Source organism: Oncorhynchus tshawytscha, linkage group LG12 (assembly GCF_018296145.1).
Source record: "Oncorhynchus tshawytscha isolate Ot180627B linkage group LG12, Otsh_v2.0, whole genome shotgun sequence".
NCBI lineage: Eukaryota > Metazoa > Chordata > Actinopteri > Salmoniformes > Salmonidae > Oncorhynchus > Oncorhynchus tshawytscha.
In genome coordinates, this window is record NC_056440.1 from 66,601,553 (window position 1) to 66,629,216 (window position 27,664).

Here is a 27,664-nt window from a genome sequence, read left to right on the forward strand (position 1 = left end):
ACCATACACGTGGTCTGCGGTTGTGAGGCCGGTTGGACTAATTCTCTAAAACAGCGTTGGCTTATGGTATAGAAATGAACATTCAATTCTCTGGCAACAGCTCTGGTTGGCATTCCTGCAGTCAGTATGCCAATTGCGCCCCCTCAAAACATGAGATTTCATCTCCTGAAACCAACACTTTACATGTTGTGTTTATTTTTGTTCAGTGTATAAGAGTTGATAAATGAATGAGTCCGGTCAAAATTTTGTTTGACTTTATTTATACTCTTGATCATCATTTCCTCCAACCCAAAGACAATAATACACAGCATAAGTCTAAAATATCCCATGTAGTTTACAGCCTCTCAGCTTTAATCATCATTATTATTCATATTTTCAGTCCATTCACACCCACCTTGAAGACATAGGACTCTGATTCAGTTCAAAATGTTTAACCTGTCTAGAAAAGGGAATTTCAAAAAATGTTTTTTCCTCCCCTTCTCAAATCAGATATGTTGTCGTATAGTCGGGATAAATCTGAGGGTTACATATTCAGATTCTTTCAAAAGTACAATGGACGCTTTATGATTTCACAGGGAACGGGATAAGTGGCTAAAGTCAAATGCGCCTTCAAACCCCTTTACACACGGAGAATTCACCTGGCCAAATATAGAAGTAAAAAACAATTACATCCGAATGAGTGGTGTGCACTTTTAACCCCTTCCACCACCAAAAAAAAAAAAAACAATTTTTCAAATGTACAACCCAACAAGGTGGTGTGTTGTATTTGTTGAAAAATGGGACCTTTTCTTGCATTTCAAAAAGAGGATTACTTAGAGTAGAAATGACACTATTTACATTGGTTCTCACATGCAGCTCTGAAGTTGTGAATTAAAATCCTTGCAGCCAATTTCACATCCTTACTAGGTGACTGTAGCAAGACATGCCAACACACTCATATTTACACACACACACACACACACACACACACACACAGGCTGATTAGACAAACAAAACGCTTCAAAAGCTGCTCAGACCTCTGAAGGGTTCTTGACTTTACAAATGTCCTTTTTAAAGATGCAGTGTCCAAACCAATGGGATTTCACCTTCATATGCATTTCTCATTTTCTCATATATGGGGGTACTGTATCCTTAAAAGCGTTAACTGGTCAAACATGATTGATGGAATCGATAAAAACAACATTCAAGACAAGGTACAAGTATGAGATCTTTCCCTTCCCTATAGCCTTCTATCTTGACCAGCTCCCCCTTGTGGAAATGAGCTCACAGCACAGCTAACATGCAGCTTCAGCTCAGTGTTCTAGTTGTGTACTATCACAAGAACAGGTTAAGCAGCACTGCATTAAGATCACAGGTCTCCTGAAAAGAATGTAGACAAAGGCCATACACACAGCAGAGAGATCAGCCTCACACTTCAGTCCTGATTTTTGAATTGGATTTCAATAAATAGAAAGGATCATATTTCCTCTAAAAGAGCCTGAACTTCAACTGCCCCGCTGGCCCGGTCCCTGTAACAGAACCAGGCCTATTCTCTGCTCTCTTTGAGCCGTACAAACCAGTCCATAAGACAGGTTCCTTAATGCAGTCATCAGGAGCGATGAACAGACCCAGTAAGAGTGGATGATGACAGGCAGCCAAGAGCACATTGTATCTGTCAACCACATGAGGGAACAAGGCCTTACGACTTAATGAACCATATCCACCACACAGATTAAACTTCTCATAGCCTGAAAACTCAGGATATTCAATCCCCATCTTACAATAAAGGTACGTGCAACAGCATCACAAGAGTAAAAAAATAAGACCTCACTCAACACTTCAGAGAAACTCTGGGCCCATTCTCACATCTCTGAAATCCAATACAATTAATGTGGGGAGGTGAGATGCCAGATGAATGGGGAGAAAATCTATAGGACTGGAGAAAAACACAGAGAATGAGACTTAAAAGGGGGCCAACAATGAGAATTGCTCTCTTAGAAGGACCATGTGCACTGTAGGTAGGTCATCCGTCATTTAATTAGCTTGCATGTCTGACAACATTAAATTCTCCAATTACTTTTGCTGGGGAGAGAAAAAAAACAATAAAGCACATTACAGGCCAAGGGAGGCATTACAGCATCTTAGCAAGAGGCCTACTCCTCTTAAGGGGCATATGAAAACAGATTAGGCCTTTCTGGGGACCCCGAATACCGACAAGGTGCCACCTCGGTGCTCAGCTCAAAGACCTCTCAGTAGTACAGTACATCACTCACAGACAACACCAGTTCTGCCCAACCAAACCTTAAGAGGACATGTATAAAAACCAATAGCAGCCTAATCACCCACTAAAATCTGCAGGAAAAAAAGATGCATCCAAACTTATGAAGAGGATGCAGCTCATTTGCATCGTTTCAAGATGATTCTTTTTTACATACATGAATACAATTATAGTCCTTAGCTAATCTGTGTAAGTCTTCAAATGGGGTTTTATTTCATTTGATCATCTTCTGTGTTGTTTCGTTTTACAATAATATACAATGTACAGGCAGCCGATTATATATCTTTTGTGATGACTGATGGAATAGGGAAGTCTTTTCTTTAGACCATATTTTAGACTAAGATCTATTAAGACAATATACACCGTGAGTAATTGGAAGTCTTAGAAAATGGTTGGTATCTAAAAATAAAAAGGGATGAAAGAAAGGATATTTGACTAACCTTAAAAGCCCTCAATATATACAGAAAAACCCAATATAGCATTTAGTCAAAAACAGAAAAAAAAGATGACTAATAGAATGAAAAATCATTTTCTCCATATACACATATCAATGCTCAAAAATATTTCCAAAGCTTATTTCCAACGCTAATAGCATCTCCAATTTGGTCACAAAAGTTTGATAGTGTAGCATAGTGAATATCAATAAGCATATAGTGCGATTGAACATCTGAAGGTCTGAACACACAGCATCATGGGGCAGCTAAGTGTGTTAGTAATGAGATGTCCTACAGGTGCCCACTTGATTGCAGATCATACAGAAGACTAAATGCAGCTATCCAGATACTGTGCTGTTGATAGTTAAACAGGAAGAGAAAACATTGTGAGGTATTCAGGTTCATGTTTCCGACAGCTTGGTCGGGATTCTGATTTGGAGAAGTATGACAGCCAAGGAATCACACCAAGCTACACTGATATCTGACTACATCATTTCCACTCTAAATGCTAGAAACTCAGTGTGAGATGTCAATAAAATAAAAAGGGCACATTCTTCTTCGACTCCTACCTTCCATCCAGCCTGTCCGTCTTGCCTGCTCTCTAGTCAGGATATAACCCACAATAAGCACTCCCTGACACACAAACCCTCGTCACACAGATCAAATGAGACCAGTTTAGGGACTTCCCATCTAGTTATGTCAAAAGGCACATAATTTTGATATCAGACAATAATGTTTAAGACAAATCACTGCAAAAAAAAGAAAAAGACTACCACAAAAATAGTGCCAACAAAATGGCCAGCGCCCTCAGAGAGGACAGCCACAGAAAAAGCCTGCAAAGAAAAAGCATTCAGTGCATATAACTACATTCAAAATAGACTTAATGTACATGTCGTCTCTAGGCTGGCTATGTCCAGCCAGGTTAATAGTCTTAAGAGAGATATTTTGACGACTCAAAGCTGTAAATCTTACATTTCCGGCTGTTTGTTCAGATGCGTGGAAGATTCAGTACTTCCAAAGTTAATGTATTCAATGAAACTGTTTAAGGATTTTCCTTTAACTAAGATGTGTCTCAGACCTGCACTGATACACAATATCCATATTGCTTCAATAACCTCAGCTTGATCTAAGCAATTAACCGTTGAATTTAACAAGATGGATGGAAGAAACTGTAAATAGTGCCCATCTAGGTGGGGGAAACGGTGCTATACAGGGCAGTCAAACAAAGTAGAAATGTCCATCCTCTGGATTCCACCTCAGAAAATAAACTTTTACAAGATGCGCCGTGCTATGGCTACCACACTGCTGACCAAACGAAAGAAAATGGAACCATACTCTGTGTTAGCCAGCCCATGACAAACAAATACACTCCAGCTTTCGAAATATGCACTTTAGCCATTTACAGTATCTCAACCCTGCCGAGAGGCCTCTCTGGCAAAACCAAGGTGAATGGGATTCAAACAACTCTCAAACTGATGTAATTCAAAATGACTCCACACATCTTTTGCCTTTTAAATCACTCATGAGATGGAGGGTCAAATTAAGTTAACCCCAAAATGAATGAGTGCTCTGCGTCTTTAAAATCCTTCTGCTGCCAAAGTTAATGGATGTAAAAGAGCAGACCAGGTACAACTGGGAAAAGTCATCATGTGAATGTTTGTATAATCTCGGTTAACGCAGGACTAAAATCTGGCATGATTTGTTCAGCTGCGTGATGTAGTTGTGAGTCCACACGTATTAGAACTTGGGAGTTGCGGTTTGCGAAGTCTCCACCCTCGCAAAAGGAAACCCTTAACCAAAGCCCCCCACTTCCCCCACACAAGCGAAGCAGTCGAAGTTTAAGCACCGCCTTTGGCCAATCCTGATACATCCAAATAATCAGTGACGAAAACTGATTCTACGCATTCCATCCCAACAGATTCTTCGGTTTACACCCAGAATCTGTTCATGAGAGATTAACCTTTGTATTGCAACCCAAAGACCTTGCATTTGAAGCATAGAGCTGGAGATCTTTATAATAGAACGTGTTATAGTCACTTTAGAGAACAAACTAGATAAAATACTGAGAGCCAAAGTACTCCAAGTTTCCAAACCCAATTCGGGAAAGTGGTGAATGGACAGTATGCAAATTTCATAGAGTTAATTAAGTTGCACCTCATTCAGACTTGAAAAAAGGTACAAAAAATATATATATACCCATGTTAAATTCCTGTAAGATTAAAAACATGAAACAAGGAAAAACAGACTGCTTAATCAAGTGCTCATTGTCAACAGCTCTTTTCTATGGCGGCTTAGAGGGGTGGGCGTACCACAGAGAGTGCAATGTGGGCGTACGTGCATTGAGAGGGCAAGGAGATGGAAATAGTGGCAACTGCAAAGCAGACAGATTGAGGTGAAACCAATCAAGGAAAAGGGTTAGTAAATTAATATGTTTTCACATATTTCTGGTGATGTCTATCGTCATTGCTGTCGTTGTTGTCGTCATCATGGTCTTCATACCATCGTTTTTTTGTGTGTTTGACATTCCGCTGCTTCCCATGCCACCCCAGGGCAGCAGTCTGCAGTGATGTCACAGGGGATCAGTCTGGGTAAGGGGGGGGGAGAATCTTTCCCATAGTTAGTTCCATTGGTGGGGTCTTTAAGCGCGAGAGGGCACGGTCATCATTGCCAGGACTGAGGAGGGAAGTTGTTGACCTCGGCCAGATCTTGGACAGGTGAGCCTTTGTGGGTGTACGTCAGCTTGACCCTCATGCGGAGTTGTTGCTGTAAACCATGAGAAAGACATGTTTATTAAAGCAATATGAACTACTCAATGTAGAGCTGAACTCTATAGGAGCCCTCTGCACTAAATTCCTCTGATAGCACCAATAGATCAGGAAACTGAATAAGAATGTGAGGAAGATGAGGACAGACAGGAACATCTCATACCTTCTGTGGGTTGAGAACTCTGATGACCTGTGTGACGCTTCCCTGGTTGAGTGCTGGGACAATATTACTGCTAGGGGACAAGAGCTGCAGCTGGAATGTCTGAAGGAGAGGGACACACAGAGCGTAAAAGACTGCTCCTGCCAAGTCTGCTTCGTAGGACATACGCCTGCATATTCACAACTTTGACTAAGCTGTACAATGCTACAGAGGTCAATCATAGAACCACACATATTTTTCTTAATATTACATAGTCATACACATGTGACTGTCCAGTCATGGCTCACCTTTGGAACTGCAGCCTGGAAAACAAACTCTGTCATGTCAGCCTCAGTGGTGTTGGTGGCGTGGATAGTGATGACTGCTATGTTCGGGTTCGGATTGGCCCTCTCAAAGGTGAACTCTATTTTCAGGCCATTCTTGCTATACGCTGTCATGGGGGGAATAGCTAAAGACAAGAACGCACAAGTCAATACAATTCAGAGTGAAAAAGTAGTACCAAACATGATAACCCCCAAAAAACATTATAGAAACATGTATACGGTCACATTGTTTTAGAAGGGATACATAATGACACAGTACTCTACTTGCTAAACAACATGGGAGAGTGGTTGGCTTTGGTTCAAATTAGAAATTTGAAAACTTCACTGATAAGTGCTAGCTCTCACCTGCTGAAATATCATTAAACAGGGGCTGTGAGGAGAGGCCATCCAGGAGGAAGGGGGGCTGGGAGATGGGCACAGAGGGGGCAGGAGCTGGACCACCTAGGGAGGGGGACAACAACACAGGGGGTTCCAACAGGGTACAGGGAACCACACACAGATAACAGTGATACCACTGGTGATAGTTCACAAGACAAGTTGATTCCTGACCAAGTCAAGCAGGATGTGGAGTGACTAATGTGGTTTCTTTATGAAGGAAGGTGCAGGCAGAGGTGACAGAGAGAATAGGTGGTGAACAGTCACACTGCAATGAAAGAAAAGAAACCAATCAAGTTGCCCTGACCAAGGTTGGGTCCACCTGTGCTTGGGGCTAAAGAGAAAGAAAGTGAATGAGTGAGTGAGTGAGAGAAAGAAAAGGAGAGAGAGAGAAAGACTGGTCCTACTAGACAGTGAGAGGTCCCCCAATAGGTCGAGCAGCTCTCCTCCAGCCGAGGCAGGCTTGGTGGGCAGGGTGGTTTGGATCACAGGCACCACATCATTACCTCCCAGCAGGTCTAACAAGTCATTAGCCTGGAACAGAAGAGAAACCAAATAATAAAGCACATGTAGATTGAACCTGTAAAACAGGGAGGATTTGGACAAAACAACAGTGCTCTGAATAACATCTCATTTATACTTTGTTTTAAAACATGACAGATGGTAAAATATTTTGTAACTCAAATCAGAACTCTACAAAGGAAAATGTAGACTGCTTCATATTAATTTGCAGATTGATATGCCACAGTTTAATTTTCCTACCAGCAGGGGTCCTTGTTTGAACAGTGTGTAAAAAAGCATTAGCAGACTCACTGATTTTTGGACTTTCACCACATGAATAGAAATCAAAACTTAAAAGAATGTGTGTGAGTGTACGTGCATTTGTGCGTTTTAAAGAGCTTAAGGGCTCGATTCAATCTGTATCGCTGAAGATCTGAGCTACAGCTCAATATACATTTAAAAAAAATATATATATTCACGCATCAGCAAAGATTGCATTCACAGTAAAAGCTGCTGCATTTGTCAGCTCAAATGTAAATTAATTTTACATTTCAATTGAGTCTAACGCTGAACTGAATCAAATGTTGATCCACTGATTCAGCAACACGTCGTCTGTGACAGAAAACCTTCCATCAATGGTAAATACAGATTTGTCATGTGACCTTGCCCTCACCTGGTTGGCTGGCTGGGTGACTAGGGGCGGGTGTTTTGTGTCAGGCACCGAGGGCTCTGTCTCCCCATTGGTCTGCACAATCTCTGTAGGGCCATTGGAGGCTGTTTTCTCCATGATGGGCATTCGCTCTAGTAAGGCAGGCCTTCAGAGAGGAAGAGAATAAGATAGGTCAATTTCCTTGACAAGGAGAAGCACCAATCATTTCTACAGAAAAGTGCTTGTAATGAATGGGAATACATTTGGAGGCATACTCACCTCATGTGATCATATTTCTTGAAAAGTGCATTGTACTCCACAGCTCTCTGTTGCAGCTCCACGTCGATGCTGCTGCCGTATATTGACACCACCTTCTTGATTCGGCTGGAGATTTTAAGACACAAATGTTAACCTTGAGTGTGCGTCCTGCCATCCATTCATTTCAAAGCTAAGGGATAAAAATCATCATAACCTGTTGGATATTCTCTCTGCTCAACACAGATGGACTTACTTGACACTGCTGAAGCGAGTAGACAGCTTCATGATGGCAGTGAGGGAGTAACCACGGGTTACAGGGGTGGACAAGTTGGACACAAGAAGACCTTCCAAAACATCCAGGACTTCATCCTCTGTCACCTGGTGCAAACAAAGGGGGAGAAAATCTATACATTTCGACTTCTTGAGGTCGGCAGTGCACATAGATGTGTTGTGTGTAACGTTCTAGATGAAATAGTTGAGGTGATTGAGTGCTTCAGGAGGTCTACCTGGATGGGCTCCTCCTCCTCACACTGTCCAGATACCAGCAGGTCTCCATACTCCCCTATACACCAGGAGGACACCTGGACCAGTGGTTGCTATGGGAGACAAACACTAATAGATCAGATTCACTGTAACCAGTCCTCATCAGAGAGGAAGGGAAACATCCGCACACTGTTTGCTACTTCCAAATGTGATCTTTAGTGATCCAATAACATTTCAATCAACATATTCATTGTCAGGTTCCTCTTATTTGTCTGGTTACTGGGCTGTTTCAATGTGTGTTTTCCTCTTATCATACAAGACGTGTGTGTGACCAGAGATGTCACGGACCTGTGAGATGTCATCCAGCAGGGCTTTGTAGAGTCTCTGCACCGTGTAGGCATGCATCTCCACACTGTTGGTGATGAGCTGGATGAGGTTGGGGACAGAGTCGTCTCGGACATAGCTCCCCGCCTGGACACAAACAGGTGTTAAAAGAAACCCGTCTCAAAATGGACAATGAGGCAGATGATCATTTTGTTTAAGTCCAGCGACAAAAACACTTTCAAGACAAGACACCAAGAGCCTTGGTCACCATGGTAAAAAAAAGCAGCGGTTGTCAGATATGATGAGATCATCATTTGTAGTTTTCAGTCGATGGATCACTCAAGGATTCGTCACGCAACAGTCAAGCATAATGACTTATTTCACCATCGTCTGTGCAAAGAAAAGTATTTGATGAAATTATACATATACCGTTGTCAGGACTCTCATGATGGTGTCAATGTGCCATCTTTTTGAAGGAGCATATCTGTGAAACAGAACACGCATCAGTCACATCTGCATTACCCTGAGTGAAGGATCATATAACCATGAACTGAAAAACAATTGGCCTGCTGTCAGAAAATATATGGTATCAACAACGTCATGTTCTGACGATGGATCACTCATTTATCATCATACAGCATTTTAGTAAGTAAGCCACACACATTAACCGGAGGTTGCGGAAACAATAGTTAATCATTGGAGGTGCATGAGGCCACTGGCTGTAATCTATTCTCGAAGCCTACATTCCTAATGCAAGTAAACTGAGGCAAAAACTACTGCTGCCATGGCCTCTCATGCAATCACTACTAATCCTTCTCGAACCACTACTACAACTGCTGAGCAAAGGCCAATACTAACAAAATGAGGTGGTAAAGAACTACAAGCCGGGATAATGTTGAGAACGGTTTCGCATGGTGCAACTACTTAATGTTGCTATGGATCTAGCAAGAGCCTTCAGATTGGCAAAGCCTGATTTCTACAGATCTTCCTAACTGGACCACACCCATGAGCCTTACTTCTCTGCAGCCAGGAAGACTCCGGATGCACAGTCTGCTTTGAATTCTGGGTCACAGGAGTCCAGGAAGTAGAGCAGCTCCTTCATCATGCCTCGGATGTTGTTCCCATTCACCAGGGCGAAGCTCAGCTCCATCGCACGCCTAGCGAGGAGAATGGGACGATAAGACAAGGAAATCTCTACATCTGACCCATATCTTGTGCAGATATGTACTTGTGCAGACATGTACAGTGACGAGCAATGTGTTGTACTAGTGTGTTATGTACTAATGTCTATACTGTATGTCACTCATGTTCTCCTCATTTAGGTGTAGGTCTCACCTCTTGATGGACACATCCAAGTCTTTTAGACAGTCCACAATGGTGCTCCGATGCCTCTGCACTGCATTGTGGTCCGTCTGTACAGTCTTCAGTAAGGACGTCAGTGCCACATATCTTGAGGGTGGACAGAAAGACACCACAAAGTCACATTAAGTGTTATATTACCTGGGACTATGATGACCTATGTTCAGATCATTCAATGAATTAGTTCCCCAAGTGTGTTACCTAATATTTTTGTCATTGTTGAGAAGGAAGCGTCCCAGTATGTTGATGGCCAACACCCTCAATCCACTTTCTGATTTGATGTCCATTATGGTCAGTACTGTCTCATAGAGGATTGCATTGCCTACATTTTTACTGGTCTCGGTGTTGGTTGCCACCTACAAGGGCGAAGAAACCATTAGTCTGATTAGTCATATCTCTAGGGCAGTAAGCCTCGAGTACTCTTGGAACTCTAGGGGCAGTATTGTCATTTTTGGGGAAAAAACGTTCCCGTTTTAAATGGGATATTTTGTCAGGAAAAGATGCTAGAATATGCATATAATTGACAGCTTTCGATAGAAAACACTAACGTTTCCAAAACTGTAAAGATATTGTCTGCGAGTATAACAGAACTGATGTTGCAAGCGAAAGCCTGAGAAAAATCCAATCCGGAAGTGCCCCAGGTTTTGAAAGCGCTGCGTTCCAATGACTCCCTATATGGCTGTGAATGTACCATCAACAAGCTTACGTATTCCCCAAGGTGTCTACAGCATTGTGACGTAGTGTTACGCATTTCTGCTGAAGAATAGCCGTATGGGGGCACATTGCGTAAGTGGTCTCATGGTGGCTCCGAGAGAGATTCTCACGTAAAGTGCAGAGGTAGCCATTACTCCAATCGGTCCTAGAGAAAAAGGAATTGTCCCGACGGACATATTATCAAATAGATATTAGAAAAACACCTTGAGGATGGATTCTAAACAACGTTTGCCATGTTTCTGTCGATATTATGGAGCTAATTTGGAAAAAAATTAGGCGTTGTGGTGACCGCAATTTCTGGGCGATTTCTCAGCCAAACGTGATGAACAAACAGAGCTGTTTCGCCTACAAAAATAATATTTTGGGAAAAATGAACTTTGGCTATCTACCTGGGAGTCTCGTGAGTGAAAACATCCAAAGTTCAAAGGTAAACAACTTAATTTGATTGCTTTTCTGATTTCCGTGACAAGGTTGCTTGCTGCTAGCAAGGCATAATGCTATGCTAGGCTATTATAAACTTACACAAATGCTTGTCTAGCGTTGGCTGTAAAGCATATTTTGAAAATCTGAGATGACAGGGTGATTAACAAAAGGCTAAGCTGTGTTCCAATATATTTCACTTGTGATTTTCATGAATAGGAATATTTTCTAGGAAGATTTATGTCCGTTGCGTTATGCTAATTAGTGTCAGATGACGACAACGGTCCTGTTCACGGGATGGGGTGTCACTAGAGTATAACCGCTCTTCTCACCTGTGCAAGAATGTCATTCATTGCTTCACTTGAGTCGTCATCACTCCTGCCCAGAATTCGCAATAGTCTCAATATCCGCACCTGCAATGAGGTCAAGGGGCATCACTGACTGGCCTAGCCAAGTTTGTTACAGAAGATCAAATGATTGGCACAAAACACAAGGTCAAAGGTCTCACTTGCAGGAAGGGGTCACTGATGCCAGACACATCATGCTCAGGAGAGTATCCAGACATGATCAGGTTCTTCAGGATTCTCACCAGCTGTGGAACCAACTACAAAAGACCAACAACAGGAGAGGAGGGGTACCATCAAGGGTCAAGGTCTTTATTTCTGAAGAATCAGTGTCCTACCTTGTTAATGAAATAACTGGACAAAGTATTGTGTAGAATGTGCAGTTATTCTTTACATTCTCTCAATTTAAATCATCAATGTAACTTACATTTCTGGGTTATGGTAATCAAGACAACATTGATTGTATGAAAACATTGGGTTAGGATGTTGAGTTTTGAAAAGCTAATCGAACCGTGATGTCACATTCAATCACACCTGGATGAAATAGAACCCTCATCATAATTCTTACCAGGAATGCTAGGCAAGAGTATTCATAAACAAATATATTCGCATTGGTGCAAATTTTCTGAAATATATATTTGTACGTATACAGACACATACCTCCCTTTTAACAAACATAAAACCATCAGTGTCTAGTGAAAACACCTGAGGTGATCAATTGAAAACAGACCCATGTTGTTTTCAACATACGGTGATCAAATGAGTTACACATTAGGTTAATGATGACACATTGATAATAGTGAGAGATGTCTAAGAAACATTTTTAAAAATCCTGTCATGAATTCAAAAGAGAACACCAACATATGACCGCTGTCAACGAAATCAAAAAGACAAAAAGGAACTTGACAGAACATAGATTTGATTACATCTACGGTGACCGTGTGAAGTGATTACTAGTTACAGCATGCACCAGCTATGAAACCAGAATGTACTCTTACCTTCTCATTCTAACACAATGCAGGAATTGTAACAAAGACAAATGACAGAAAAAATATGAGGTAGATGTTAGGGAAGATTCACTTTTAGAGAGCTCAAAGTCATGTTCTGATCATGAACATGAGGGGTGGGAGACTGGCTCAAGGTTGTTATGGCTAAGGGAAAGAGGTACAGAGCCACTAGAGATACAGCGAGGAAATAAGCGAGGCAAGGAGATACGACTGAGACATAGGCCTACTTTTAATGTAGAGCAAACCCTATGGGAAAATGTAATCCAAGGTTTCAAAATGCAAGATATGTTTGAAGTATATCCAAAACAGTCATAGTGAAAGGAAAATGAATACTAAGGGAGAATGAAATGTAGAGTGAGCTAAGGACAAATGCTTAATTAACTCCCTGAAGACTTGCGCTGTAACCCAAAAACTCTTTGATAGTAGAAATTTCACTAATTAGATGGTGGCTATCCATACCTTTCTGAAGTGTAAGAGCATGTCAGGACTTCTTTCACACATTTCAGTGAGGAGGACAACAGAAGTGTGGAGAACACCTTAAGGAGACAAAGAGAAACTAGTTTGAAAACAGCATCCCTGGTGAACCGTAGTAGTTAACAAATTTGCACAAATTTCCTTGCCAATTCCCTGTGAGTGAACGTTTTAACAATGTCACAGCATTGTTTCTAAAATAAGGAACAGTCTATGGGGGAAGCTGTTTGCTGGTTCCGTTGTGGTGGTTTATAGTCTGGATTCTCACTCTTAGTAAGTTCCAGTTTAATGCCATTAAGCCCTATTTTAGCACTACAAAAACGACTACAGGTATATATCTAGCATCAACTCCCCAAATCCTTACCTTGACCATTGAGGGGAAAACACAAAACTGACCTTACAATTTCTAGGGGCAACTTCATCTATCAAACTCGTTTAGAAACATATTCGAAGTGATAACACTGGTTCTGACAAGAGCGCCGCTTTATAAAGCTGTCAGAACATCAGCCATTGTACTATGACAACCATCAGTGTCTAGTGAAAACACCCGAGGTGATCAATTGAAAACTGTGAAGGACGCAGCAGCTCCACAGCTCATCAGGACACAGTCATTAATCTAACTCTCGTCACTGAAGGACATTTCAACTGTATAGAGGGCACCAGCTCAATTATCCGTTTGAAGGACACAGCATCCCCATTTTACCTGTGAGTGACCAAACCCAATGCTCTCTGTGCAGGACACAGTTGCCCCCAGCCCCCGGTTGTCTTACCGTGGTTCTTCTCACTCAGCAGGTTCTTTGTGGCTGGGAGGAACATCTCCATCAGCTCTGGGACCTTCCTGATGACGTGGACTGCACACAACGCCGCCTGGGGAGAAAATTCTAAATGTTTTCGAAGTCCTCAACTATGACGTGCAAGCGCAGACATGCCAACTTTAAATCATTTTTATGACTATGGCTTTAGCGTGGCGGCACCCCCGGCTCCCACGACGGTGCACGCGCAACACCCACACTGCTCAAATCATAGGCAAATGCACTTTACCATATAGGGCCATCTACTGAATACCAACCATACCTTATCACAACACAACTGATTGTCTCAAAATGCACCAAGGAAAGAAAGGAATACCACAAATTAACTTAAGGCACATCTCTAATTGAAATGTATTCCAGGTGACTACCTAATGAAGCTGGTTGAGAGAATGTCAGGAGTGTGCAAAGCTGTCATCAAGGCAAAGGAAGGCTATTTGAAGAATATCAAATATATTTAGATTTGTTTAACACTTTTTTGGTTACTACATGATTCCATATCTATTATTTCATAGTTTTGATGTCTTCACTATTATTCTACAATGTAGAAAATAGTAAAAAATTTGAAGCAGTAGGCGTTCTAAAACTTTTGAGCGAGAGAGAAATTAATGATCTCAATGACACTCACATTTTTCTAGGTTACATTTAGGGTTTTTTGATTTTTCAAATTAATAGGTGAATGTATGTGGATAGTCTAGTAAAAACAAACTGGATCCTTAATTTTGTTTGGGGAGAACATTTAGGATAATTCAATTACAGGATGGAATGTAGTGGTTTAGCTTACTGTAGGCTGTTTGGAATATGAAACAACGGAACTAGGCCTATATCAGTTTGTTTCAGATCTTCATCCCTGACCTCATCCATCAAGGTCTGACTACTAGGCTACCATCAATCAACATGCCTTGTCATTGGTGAACTGATTATTATCACAACATTACCTACTGTTGACATACAGCTGGATCAAGAGGCCAGATCAACTGATTATTATCACAACATTACCTACTGTTGACATACAGCTGGATCAAGATGCCAGATCAACAACTGATTATCACAACATTACCTACTGTTGACATACAGCTGGATCAAGACACCAGATCAACAACTGATTAAATCAACATAGGCGTACTAATCTTAACACAGTCTAATATAACTTTCTGTGAAGGACAGTATTAGCAGAACAGCTCTCTGCCATGTCTGTTGACTTAACACTAGCTAACTACATTTGTCTTAATGGCGAAGGAGCTAACTACGAAATAATGGTGGCCACGTGCTTGATTAACACATACAATTTTGGAAAATGTATTCACCAAATAGTTCATTATCCATTTTCACTACCCTTATTCGTCACACATCAGCGGTATCAACGGACAAAGTGGAGAGCTGCCATTCAGCTCGAGGGAGGAAATTAGTAGACTACTACGACTACAGGGGGCGTGCCGGAGTGGAGAGCTAGAGATGTTTTATCCTCGCCAAAGTTCTGATTGGCTCAGCTCCAACTTCAGACGGTTATGCCAATAGAAGCGTATTTTAGGGTAGTTTTTCATACCAGCATACTTTGACCTCAAATTGTGTGCAGGTTGGTAGGTCTGCTGACACACATCAAACTAACCACCTGACTAACACTACTTTGTAAAGAGTGAATGTGGGCTAGGTGAGAATGAGGTACCTTTTTCCTCAGGTAGGAGTTGGATGTTTTGAGCAGCTTCTCCACCTCTCCAGCCAGGTCTCGACACATCTCTGAGGAGCCCATGCAGCCCAGGGTGCACAAGGCCAGGCCCTGGACATACTGTGTGCTGTGATTCAGATCACTGAGGAAGGACAGGGGGAAGAATGAGTGGATAGCAGATAATAATAACTTTATATAGTGTATAAAGTAAGAGCTTCACATCATAAAATAAAAGTACTAGCAAAGAAATAAAGACTGGAGGAAGGAGAATGAAAAAAGAGAACTAATTAAAAATCATACATTAAAAGCATCTCTAAAGTGTGTCTTCAACAGGGATTTAAAAATAGGCACTGAATCTGAAAGCCTGATCTCTGGCAGACCATTCCAAAGTCTAAGGGTCTTAATGGCAAATGCCGGTCTCCTTTCGTTTTCAACTTAGACTTTGGAATGTGGCTGTGTCTCTGTTCATAGGGAGATAACAGATCAGAGATATAGGATGGCGCTGAGATGTAGAAGAGAAAAAGGAAAGACGGAGAGAAGAAAATATAAGATAGACAGGGAGAGGTGGGTAAAAGGGAAGACTAAGGATAGAGCAGGGGAGACAGGAAAGAAGAAAAATGTGCATGAGAGCAAGAGATCGAGAAAAAGACGGAACAGCTGATCCGGCAGGTTATGGGGCTGTTTCCATATCCAACATCAGAAGCGCACACTGCTGACGAGAGCACCACTCATGAGTAACAATTCTGGCAGTAACAGAATACTGCCATTGGTGCACATCACCACCTCCTGCAGCACAGCTCTCATCTCTACACTACAAATAATTGTATGCATGTAGCCAATGCGGTTCTGGCCTGCCTTACTTCTTGATGCAGTTTGTCATTAGTAGATGGACGTCCTGCCTCTCGTCCAACAGTAGCATGGCTCCCAGGTACCCTATCCGCTTGTCAGTGAACTTCTGGGACGCAATCAACTTCAGGCACTCAAGCTGGAAAACAAAACTCAAATCAATTTGAATGTCACACGCACCAAATACAACAGTCCAACAAGTTTTTATTTTTCCCCTAAAAGCATTAAGTAGAAAATGTAAAATAAAAGTAACAAATTATTAAACGGCAGCAGTAAAATAACAAGCGCGCCTATATACAGAGGGTACCGGTACAGAGTCAATGTGTGGGAGCACCGGTTAGTCGAGGTAATATGTACATGTAGGTAGAGTTAAAGTGACTATGCATAGATTATAAACAGACAGTAGCAGCAGCGTAAAAGAGGGGTATGGGTAGCCCTTAGATTAGCTGTTCAGGAGTCTCAAGAGGCTTGGAGGTAGAAGCTGTTAAAAAGCCTTTAGGACCTCGACTTGGCGCTCCGGTACTGCTTGCCATGCGGTAGTAGAGAGAACAGTCTATGACAAGGGTGACTGGAGTCTTGGGACAATTTATAGGGCCTTCCTCTGACACCGCCTGGTATAGAGGTATTGGATGGCAGGAAGCTTGGCCCCAGTGATGTACTGGGCCGTACGCACTACCCTCTGTAGTGCCTTGAGGTCGGAGGCCGAGCAGTTGCCACACCAGGCAGTGATGCAACCCGTCTGGATGCTCTCGATGGTGCAGCTGTAGAACCTTTTGAGGATCTGAGGACCCATGCCAAATCTTTCCAGTCTCCTGAGGGGAAAAGGCTTTGTTGTGCCCTCTTCATGACTGCCTTAGTGTGTGTTTGGACAATGATAGTTTGTTGGTGATGTGGACACCAAGGAACTTCAAGCGCTCAGCCTGTTCCACTACAGCCCTGTCGATGAGAATGGGGGCGTGCTCGGTCCTCCTTTTCCTGTAGTCCACAATTTGTCTTGATCACTTTAAGGGAGAGGTTGTTGTCCTGGCGCCACACAACCAGGTCTCGGACCTCCTCCCTATAGGCTGTCTCATCGTTGTTGGTGACCACTGTTGTGTCATCGGCAAAATTGATGATGGTGTTGGAGTCGTGCCTGGCCATGCAGTCATGAGTGACCAGGGAGCACAGGAGGGGACTGAGCACGCACCCCTGAAGGGCCCCCGTGTTGAAGATCAGTGTGGCGGATGTTTTGTTCCCTACCATTGCCACCTGTGGGTGGGCCGTCAAGAAGTCCGGGATCCAGTTGCAGAGGGAGGCGTTTTGTTCTAGAGTCCTTAGCTTTGTGATGAGCTTTGAGGGCACTATGGTGTTTAACGCTGAGCCGTAGTAATCCATTCACAAAACTGCTCTCTTCAGCAAGAGACACATTCACTGCCAGAAACAACAAGACACTCACAGATGTAGGTTAATAAATTAAGAACAGTGTTCTTTTTAAACATACCTGCCCAAAGTGCGCTGGGTAGCCCAGCATGTGCATGTAGAGTAGCTTAGCCACATTTCTACAGCGGTAAGTGTTGTCTTCCTCTCTGAAGGACGAGCGTATGGCAGCACACTCTTTCTGGATCATCTCACGCTCCTCTGCCTGGGTCCGAGCCGTCCGGATGGTCCGGATCAGCTCCCGCAGTCTGATCGGCGCTGGCATCCTCTGGAAAACACGGAGAAACTAAACATGTTGGAACAGGTGGCCTTGGTGAAGGGAAGGCACTGGCTGGGCGAGAGCCAACTGCTGCACTTTAATTTTTTTTAAACAAGGGCCATACTGCAAAATCACATTCTAATCTGACAACCAGTAGATGAAAGTAGACCTGTCATTTTGAAAGTATGGAAAAAAATGACAGTAAGATCAGTAACTTTGTTTCTCAAACATTTGTATTGCTTATGGCGTTACTACAGACGTAAAATGTAAATAAAGAGCACAAATCCATTAACATGTATGCCTGGGCTGATGTGGGTCCACAGAGTGTCTGTCTTCATGCATTTCTGAGTTAAAGTGAAATTAGCTGGGGGGCTAGTAAAATCACCTGACCACCACTTCTGTCTAGCTCATTATAGTTATCATTAGGAAGCCATGGGTGCTCACTCATTCTATAAGATAGATGCATACTCTTGTAATGGTATTTTTGGCAGCCTATGTGATTATAAATATTTGAATAGCAAATTAGCATTGTTCTGTGAGTACAGCCTCAAATGTGACAAGGAAATGGAGAATTCCTTGCTCAGAAGCTTGTGAAGAGAGCTCTAAGGTTTCAAACCAGTGGAGGGTGATTAAATATTGAAGGGGCACATGCTTGGAGGTGAGATAACATTCTCCAGTATGTACATCCAGTACATTCTCCAGTATGCAGAATAATAACAGGAGCACAGTGCACCAGTTCTAAAACATCAGCCAGGTACAGACCTGGCAAACACAAGAGAACTCACAGTACCGTGCCTCTACGATGTTACTAATGTACTCCCATTCTAACAAGAACGCTGCTCCATGAGAGGATGCATTCAGAATTAAATGATTAGACAAGCATATAATCTCTCACCCCATTAATGATATGTGTCCAACTCAGAGATAGAGGAATTTGATTTGTTTTTTTATAGGTAGGCGGCAAGATGATAATGACAAATACACTGTACTACTTCCTATTTGATAAGTAGATTTCCTGTGTGTTCTAACACTCACCATCAATCGAGTTCACATTGGTCGTCCCAAAGCCTGTGGTCTCAGAGGCCGGCAAGGTACAGCAGGTTGCTTGTCCTGCGCATTGACCACCTAGTCTGTATGTGCACACTACCACAATCCAGTGACCTCTGGTCAAGAAGAAGCAGCCCACATGTTGGATCTGTGCACTAGTTGACTAAATTGGTCTCATGCCCATTTCAGAGGATCAAATATACAAACAGGTAAATGAGACCTCGACTGTAAGTCAAGAGTACAGTATGAAGATTGGAGAAGCAGTTTTAGCCTTTAGAAATCCCCGATCACACTTGTAGGCGATGTCATGAAAAATCTGGCTAGCTAAGCTCATGAGCAGAAATGCATCGTCGGGTCTAACAGTCATCTCGCGCCGAACTGCGCATGTGCAGGCCGGCAATTCAAAGTCACCCCTTCGATATAAAAGCAGTTTGATGAAAATGATGTCAGTTTCATGAGATTGGAGTAACAACATGTTCAACTACTTAAGACATTTACTAGAATCTAGGTTGCCTTTAGACTTCGAGAAAATTAACAACCAAGGAAGATTCACTTCTCTCATTGAATTTTCAAACCATCGCCTGGTCTGTTTGGTCCGTTTTGCAAGCGTTCCCGAAGTCTCACGATGTTGCGCCTCTGGGTTTAGAAACTCTACGTTTAAACCCTGCGGGAATTAGTTGGGTAAATGGTGCATGAGCACTGAGCTGCATCACAATCCTTCATGAATTGTCTGCTAGTGAGGATGAGCCCAGCGGTGGTGTGAGAGCAATCCGGAAACAGAGAGAAAGGATTGCTCTCTTGGCACTTAAGAGAGCGAGACAAAATTGCTCAATAGGCTTTTGGCCTTAAAGATTCAGTAAAAAGAAAGTAGTAATACCAACTGTCACAATGAGAGACCGTGGAAGGGGAAACTATGAATGTGTAATAACTGCACATGAAACACAGACGCCAAGTCATAGGAAGTGATTCGTACGACAAGAGACCAACAGATCTCAGCATTCCAAAGGCACAATGTCATTGGGTGTGCTAAACAAACTCTACTTCCTGCTTTTAGAAACCCCTATAGCACTGACACGTTTGACTTTCAACACCTGAGTTAAAGCAATGAACACTGCAGCCTACCCTCTATTGTAGTGCATTCAGGAAGTGTACACTTACAGTACTACAGCAGAGTGACAGAGGATGTAAGAGAAACCCTGGGCAGGCTGGAGTGGGCAGAACAAGGTCAAGGGCCTGGCACCAGCAGTGGGTCTGGAGGAGGCCTTGTTTATTGCAGTGAAGGGCCTGGTGAGAGGGGTGTGTGTTAATGCACCACCACCACAACAGGGGATCCATCACGTGCCACTATGCCAGGAACAAAGAGAGTAAGTTATTTCCGCTGGCTCCTGCGTGCGGAAAAGAGGTGCTTTATGACTTCCCATCTCAAAAGATGCATGGCTCTTATCGGTTAGCATGGATAGCATAATTGAGACGTTACAGCAAGAGGGACAACAGTAATTAGTTGCTGAACAAAGCCATTTTCTGCATCAAGCCACCTCAGAGCTGATGCTGTTGCTGGAAAAAATAATGCACTTGCTAAATGGACAGAGCAGAGGCTCTCTTAGAACTAGGGAAATATAAAGGCTGGTGTTGTAGACACAAAAAGGTCCAACAGAGGACAATCCAATTAATAACACCAGTTATGTTATCACCACATCAAAGACTTTTTCCAATACCACGGTATACAGTATGACTTTGAGTGCACACAAGTGGTGGTATTTCTATTTTTTTTTTTTTTAAATATAATTTAGGCAACATGGATCTTAATCCAGGAGGGGATTGTTTGTCCCTGCTGTAACCAAGAAGCTTGATCTTGACATCTAGCCACTTAGAAAACCAAATGCATAGCTGGAGCTCTGAGCTGGATATAACCTCGATTTGGCACGTCTTAGATAATTAATTTACACTCACTGGACAGTTTATTCCAGAACAGCCTGAATTATTTGGGGTATTCGACAAGGTGTCAAACGTTCCACAGGGATGTTGGTCCATGCTAACGCATGGCATCACGCAGATGCTGCAGATTGGATGACGGTCCAGTCATGCTGCGAACAGCCAGTTCAAAATCTCCCCAAAGATGCTCTATTGGGTTGAGGTCTGGGGACTGTGCAGGACACTCAAGTAAACTGAAATTTTACTGCTTTCCGAGATGCCGTTCTGAACACCACTGTTGTACTGCGCTGCTATTTGTCCGTTTGTGGCCCACCTGCCAGCTTGCATGATTGTCATTCTCCTTCGACCTCATCAACAAGAGGTTTTCCCCCACAGGGCTGCCGCTGACTGGATGTTTTTTTGTTTGTCACAATGAGACACTACCGTGTGTGAAAAGCCCAGGAGGATAACCATTTCTGGATACTGAATCGGGCCCATCTGGCACCATTGATCACACAATGCTCAATGTTGCTAAAGTCACTTGTTTTGCCCATTCTAACATTCAATCGAACAGTAACTGAATGCCTCCTTTATATAGGAAGCCACATGACTCACTGTCTGTAGGATCAATCCAGTTTCGGGAACAGGGTGGTGTACCTAATAAAAACTGGCAGGTACTATATTTGTGTGTGAGATATAGAGAAAAATGTCAGGTCGAGTTAGCCGCACCGTGGCGTAAGGCTGGGCGATCAAATTCATTTGCATGTACAGTAAAGGTCTATGGTTTACATACACCTTAGTCAAATACATTTAAACTCAGTTTTTCACAATTGCTGACATTTGCAATAAAACGCAAGAGAAGTGACGCAATTTCCCTAGTTAATATTGCCTGCTAACTTGAATTTCTTTTAACTAAATATGCAGGTTTAAAAATATATATTTCTGTGTATTGATTTTAAGAAAAGGCATTGATGTTTATGGTTAGGTACATTCGTGCAACGATTATGCTTTTTTTTTCTCGCAAATGCCCTTTTGTTAAATCATCCCCCGTTTGGCGAAGTTGGCTGTCATTGTTAGGAAGAAATAGTCTTCACACAGTTCGCAACGAGCCAGGCGGCCCAAACTGCTGCATATACCCCGAATGTTACACAGAATGCAAGAGAAGTGACAATTTCCCTAGTTAAAAGAAATTCATGTTAGCAGGCAATATTAACTAAATGTGCAGGTTTAAAAAATATATACTTGTGAATTGATTTTAAGAAAGGTGTTGATGTTTATGGTTAGGTACACATTGGTGCAACGGCCGTGCTTTTTTCACGAATGCGCTTGTTAAATTCAATGATTCAATGATAAATTAACAGGCACCGCATCGATTATATGCAACGCAGGACAAGCTAATAAACTAGTAATATCCTCAACCAGGTGTAGTTAACTAGTGATTATGGTAAGTTTGCTTTTTAATTTTTAATTTTTTTTTACAAGATATGTTTAATGCTAGCTAGCACCTTACCTTGCCTCCTTGCTGCACTTGCATAACAGGTAGTCAGCAAGGCATGCAGTCTCCTCGTGGAGTGCAATGTAATCGGCCATGATCGATGTCCAAAAATACCGATTACCGATTGTTATGAAAATTTGAAATCGGCCCTAATTAAAATCGGCCATTCCATTTAAATCGGTCGACCTCTAGACCATATGAACTTTTTCCCCAATGTGCAAACCGTAGGTTGTTTTTTTAAATGGCGGTTTTGGAGTAGTGGCTTCTTCCTTGCTGAGCGGCCTTTCAAGATATGTCGATATAGGATTAGTTTTACTGTGGATATAGATACGTTGTGCCCGTTTCCTCCAGCATCTTCACAAGGTTCTTTGCTGTTGTTCTGGGATTGATTTGCCCATTTCGCACCAAAGTACATTCATCTCTAGGAGAGAGAACACTTCTCCTTCCTGAGCGGTATGACGGCTGTGTGGTCCCATGGTGTTTATACTTGCATACTATTGTTTGTACAGATGAAAGTGGTACCTTCAGGCATTTGGAAATTGCTCCCAAGGATGAACCAGACTTGTGGAGGTCTACAATTTTATTTCTGGAGTCTTGGCTGATTTCTCCCATGATGTCAAGCAAAGAGGCAACGAGTTTGAAGGTAGGCCTTGAAATACATCCACAGGTACACTTCCAATTGACTCAAATGATGTCAATTAGCCTTTCAGGAGCTTCTAAAGCCATGAAATCATTTTCTGGAATTTTCCAAGCTGTTTAAAAGGCACAGTCAACTTAGTGCATGTACACTTCTGACCCACTGGAATTGTGATTTCCCTTATAATTCCCCTTATAATTCACTGTCTGTAAACAATAGTCGGAAAAATGACTTGTGTCATTCACAAAATAGATGCCCTAACCGACTTGCCGAAACTATAGTTTGTTAACAAGAAATTTGTGGAGTGGTTGAAAAAACTAGTTTTAATGACTCCAACCTAAAAGTCTGTAAACTTCTAACTTGAATTGTACATTATATACATGATTCATATTCAATTTCTAATTTTAAAAATGTAATGGCATTTTCATAGACCTGAAAGCCTCTTTAGTGATGGCAAAAAAGCAGGTTAAACTATTGTTGTTATAAAATGTGGGTCTTATGGTCGTGGAAGGCTTAAATTTAGCCTTGGTAGAACTTCACAAGCCCTCAATTCATTAGATTAATCGCTGAATGTTTGACCTTTAATTGTATAACAAAAGCGTATTTAGATTTGAAAAAAAATGGTTGTTCAAAATAAAGGATTTGGCTATACACCCATTGTTGACAGGTGTATAAATACGGGTTGTTTTTCATGATTTGGGCTAGGCCCCTTAGTTCCAGTGAAGGGAAATCTTAAAGCTACAGCGACATTCTAGACGATTCTGTGCTTCAAATTTTGTGGCAACAGTTTGGGGAAGGCCCTGTCCTGTTTTAGCATCACAATGGCCCCGTGCACAAAGCAAGGTCCATACAGCAAAGGTTTGTCGAGATCAATGTGGAAGAACTTGACTGGCCTGCAGAGAGCCCTAACCTCAACCCCATCGAACATCTTTGGAATGAATTGGAACGCCACCGACGAGACAGGCCTAATTGCCCAACCTCACTAATTCTTGTGGCTGAATGGAAGCAAGTCCCCGCATCAATGTTCCAACATCTAGTAGAAAGCCTTCCCAGAAGAGTGAAGGATGTTACAGCAGCAAAAGGGGGACCAACTCCAAATGAATGCCCATGATTTTGAAATGAGATGTTTGACGAGCAGGTGTCCACATACTTTGTCATATAAATGTACACATTGTGAATATCCATATGTTTAAGAAAAACAATATATAAGATTTTTAGGCCATATCGCCCAGTCCTACCGTGGAGTCTGGAGGAAGTTAAATAGATCAAGGAAGGTGCAGAGAAAGGCGCATAGTTGAACGAGACAGTATGTTGATAATGTAAGAATTCGCTGTGATCAAAGTGCAACGGAAGGTCAGTGCACATTCCAGAAGAGCAGGGGGACTCAGACTCCCTCCCTTCCATTAACATTCAAACGGAAACTGGTCAGCATAGATGAGAACCCATGGTAAACCGTCATGGCTAAGAGGTGTTCTTCTTAGGCACAACGCATTAGCAACCTCCGTCACTCCCAGATAGCACAAGAAAGTACAATTAACTGCAACAAGTAATTCACACCCTATAGTCCAGCAATCTGTTTTAATGCATGAATCATAACACACATTCAGGCCTGTCACCTAGGCTTAATGACTCGAGCAAAACAAAGGCTTATATTTCCTGTGAAGAGTAACCAAAGGCCCCAATCAGCCTATGTGCTCCTAAGTGTGCACACACAACGAATACGGAAAATCCAGTCTCTGCTAGACTAACAAAGACTTATGAAATGTCTGTTCTACTACAACGTTGCAATAACTTTTAAGCACACATTATTTGTAAGACATGATAATTTCTTTATTATGTCCCCAAAAGCTGGCACAAAAGACACGTTTAGTCTCGACAGAGGACAGGTTGAGCACAATAGGTGGATTAGGAAGACCATAGGTGGAGAAAGTTTGCACTTGCTGAACTGTTGAGCAGCAACCACCAAAGACACACTCACCAACATCAGTTTTGCTCAGCCTTACTCTCCCAGGACAAAAACAGTACTGTTTAGCTGTGTGGCCACGCTACAGATTTTTAGCCCCGCTATATTTCACAGGAGCTTGAACAGCCAACAAGCCAAAAACATTTCTGTCAAATGGAATGACTGACGTGAGACATTATCCTGATCAATTAGAGGGGGAGGATCTCAAACTCCCCTGAACTTATTCCTGTTCCAGTTGAATTAGGCTATTGTCCTCCACATGCATACTGATGCATTGGATCATGTTATTTAAGACAGCTTTGGGAACAAAATGGCCATAAAGGAAGACATAATAATGATATATTGAATGTTATCAACACCCTCATATAGCCACAGAAGGGATCATATCTGACACCAACTGTGGCAGATTTCCTGTGTGAATGGAATTGCCCATTCCTCTCCTGAGACTCTGCAAGATACACAAGCCTGCAGAGCCTAGCAACTAGTGGCAAGAGAAAACAACCTCACACAGAAGAGTCCACTGGGGACATAGGCTACTAAATTTCCAATGTCCAGAATCCAGAGACAACGCACACCATCAATGAGGCTATTTCCAATTGAGATCCCAGACACTACTCAATAATACAGCAACTGGAGTATGTGCCACAATTTACTTCCTCCTTAACCAAAGTTGTGCAGATGAAGTTCATTAAGCTACAGAAACAATTCTGAAGAAACCATTGTAGAGGGACCGCTCCTTTCAACACAATATCCCAGCATATTGTCCTCTTTGCCACTCATTTTGCTGTCACTGCTCAGCCAAGCTCTCAACGAGATATTTAATTGGTTGTGTTTTTATTTTACTAGGCAAGTCAGTTAAGAACAAATTCTTATTTACAATGACGGCCTACCAAAAGATATCCTGCGGGGACAGGGGCCTTAGATTAAAAATATATATAATATAAGGACAAAACACGCATCACAACACTACATAAAGAGACCTGTGACAACAACACAACATAACAGCACAAAACATGGTACAAACATAATTGGGCACAAACAACAGCAAAAGGCAAGAAGCTGGAGACAACAATACATCACACAAAGCAGCCACAACTGTCAGTAAGAGTGTCCATGATTGAGTCTGAATGAAAAGATCGAGATACAGCAGGCTGCTACCTCCATTCCAATAAAAAAACAATTCTGCAAGTAGTATGACAGAACATTTATACAAAACATTGGACCTACATGGTTTAGCCAAGTATTGGCCTACCAATACATGTGTGTACTGTAGACAGAAAGCTTTCATTGAATAGGCTTAACATTCAGGTACAAACATGGGCACTTTTCAGCTGGTTTAATGCAAATACAAAGAACATGCAATGAAAAAAGCAAGTCTGAGTATATGACACTGATGTTGACTTCAGGAGAATCGACTGACAGAAGAGGTGTCAAAAGGGAACTAGGAAATCACAATTTTAAAGGATACAAATATTTTAAGAAATTGCAGCAAGCTCAAATAAAACAACCCAATGGCTGTAATGGCACATAAATAGCCTAATAAATCACAACCAGTATGTGAGTATTGTAGCTAACGTTAGCTAGTTAACGTTAAGTGGCAACAATACTATAGTTGCTAGCTAGCTTAAGTAACCTTGACTTCATTGCAACCACGTAGAAACATTTACACCCAAGCTAGGTATAACACACACCTTATTTGAAGCGTGGGTATACGTTACAGTTCAACTTGAACACATAATGGTATTGCTCTCGCTAAGTTAGCTAGCTACTTAGCTAACGTAATTGGCTAGCTAAAGTAGTTAGCTAGTTAACTTACACGTCGGTACCAATGGTCGGTATTTAGCTACATTCCGCATACCGAGTAGCTGGCTAGCTAGTAACGCGTTAGCTGGGTAGGGTGGTTAGCTTGCTACGGTAGATCACAAGCCCACGGAAAGAGAGTTAAATTGCTAGTCATCTCTTGAACACAATAGTTTACGAACATTTAACCACACCTGTCAAATTTATTATGCATTGTCACGTTACCACTAGTTAGCATTAGCACTAACAAGCTAGCAATCTAACGTCCGAGCAGAGGCCATTTCAGAACGAGCATGGCACAATTACAGCTTTCTAATTTCTCAGAAATAAGTAAACCCTTTTAGCAAGTGGACATACAGAGCATAGCTAGATAGCTAGCTACGCAATAACGAAGAGGCCTTCATCGCACTGACTTAGCTAGCAGGTTAGCTAGCTCGTAGGATTAGCTAACTAACAACTAGATAACGTTAGTTACCTTGCCCTACATACCTACCGGTACATCTCGTTTCAGTTACACAGCAAATAACCAAATGCAATGTTGACATACATTGAAGGCGTGTAGGCAAGTAAAAGTTCAGTAAAAAACAGATTTCTAAGGTTAAAGATCGCACAAGTACAGATCAGGTAAGCATACCAGCTAGCCGACACCAGGCTAACGCTCCTCTGACAGACAACCCCCCCGGTACACTGGCTGGTTAGCGCAGCCTCACTTCCGATCCTGTAGCGCCAACATGGATTATTGTCACCGCGGTTTAAGACAAGGTCGTGCTGATTTTTCAGCTATAATCAAAATAAACAACTCTGTTTAACTGACATAGTTGTATAAAGTTATACTCACTAGCCGTATTGATACCAGAAAATAGCTGGAATCTTCTCTATTTGCGACGGAGGGAGGAACAGACCAGACATTCAAAATGGTGGCTCTCCTAGCCTCAGCACTTCTACCGCAGGCGGAGGGTTACACCGAAAAA

The 27,664-nt window shown here is 42.1% G+C and overlaps 1 protein-coding gene across 6 annotated transcripts; it reads right to left on the reverse strand.

The window, feature by feature from the left end:
• Positions 1 to 237: 237 nt before the first annotated feature.
• LOC112263707 (AP-1 complex subunit gamma-1) lies at positions 238 to 27,639 on the reverse strand. 6 transcript variants are annotated; one of them, XM_024440235.2, is made up of 24 exons: positions 27,532 to 27,623; positions 27,328 to 27,411; positions 17,646 to 17,849; positions 16,180 to 16,304; positions 15,320 to 15,461; positions 13,615 to 13,711; positions 12,833 to 12,909; positions 12,365 to 12,373; positions 11,531 to 11,626; positions 11,355 to 11,435; positions 10,090 to 10,244; positions 9,865 to 9,978; positions 9,546 to 9,686; positions 8,959 to 9,013; positions 8,554 to 8,676; positions 8,229 to 8,318; positions 7,976 to 8,100; positions 7,744 to 7,848; positions 7,489 to 7,630; positions 6,722 to 6,848; positions 6,285 to 6,380; positions 5,904 to 6,064; positions 5,620 to 5,718; positions 238 to 5,454 (listed from the first exon to the last, which is right to left on the reverse strand). In XM_024440235.2, the coding sequence occupies exons 3-24, from the start codon at positions 17,844 to 17,846 to the stop codon at positions 5,353 to 5,355; spliced, it is 2,463 nt and encodes an 820-aa protein (XP_024296003.1). In that variant the 5' UTR covers positions 17,847 to 17,849; positions 27,328 to 27,411; positions 27,532 to 27,623; the 3' UTR covers positions 238 to 5,352. The 6 variants fall into 6 exon arrangements, with proteins under 6 accessions (XP_024296003.1, XP_024296001.1, XP_024296004.1 ...); XM_024440233.2 differs by lacking the exon at positions 27,328 to 27,411 and having other exon boundaries at positions 27,532 to 27,639; XM_024440236.2 differs by lacking the exon at positions 27,328 to 27,411 and having other exon boundaries at positions 17,646 to 17,867; positions 27,532 to 27,637.
• Between the last annotated feature and the right edge of the window lie 25 nt (positions 27,640 to 27,664).

Coding starts and splice junctions, on each gene's coding strand:
- LOC112263707 (XM_024440232.2), bottom strand. Junction 13,712..15,319: donor ACTCCTACCTGAGGAAAAAG/GTACCTCATTCT, acceptor TTTTCTCCCCAG/GCGGCGTTGTGTGCAGTCCA. Junction 12,910..13,614: donor GCTGAGTGAGAAGAACCACG/GTAAGACAACCG, acceptor TGTCTCCTTAAG/GTGTTCTCCACACTTCTGTT.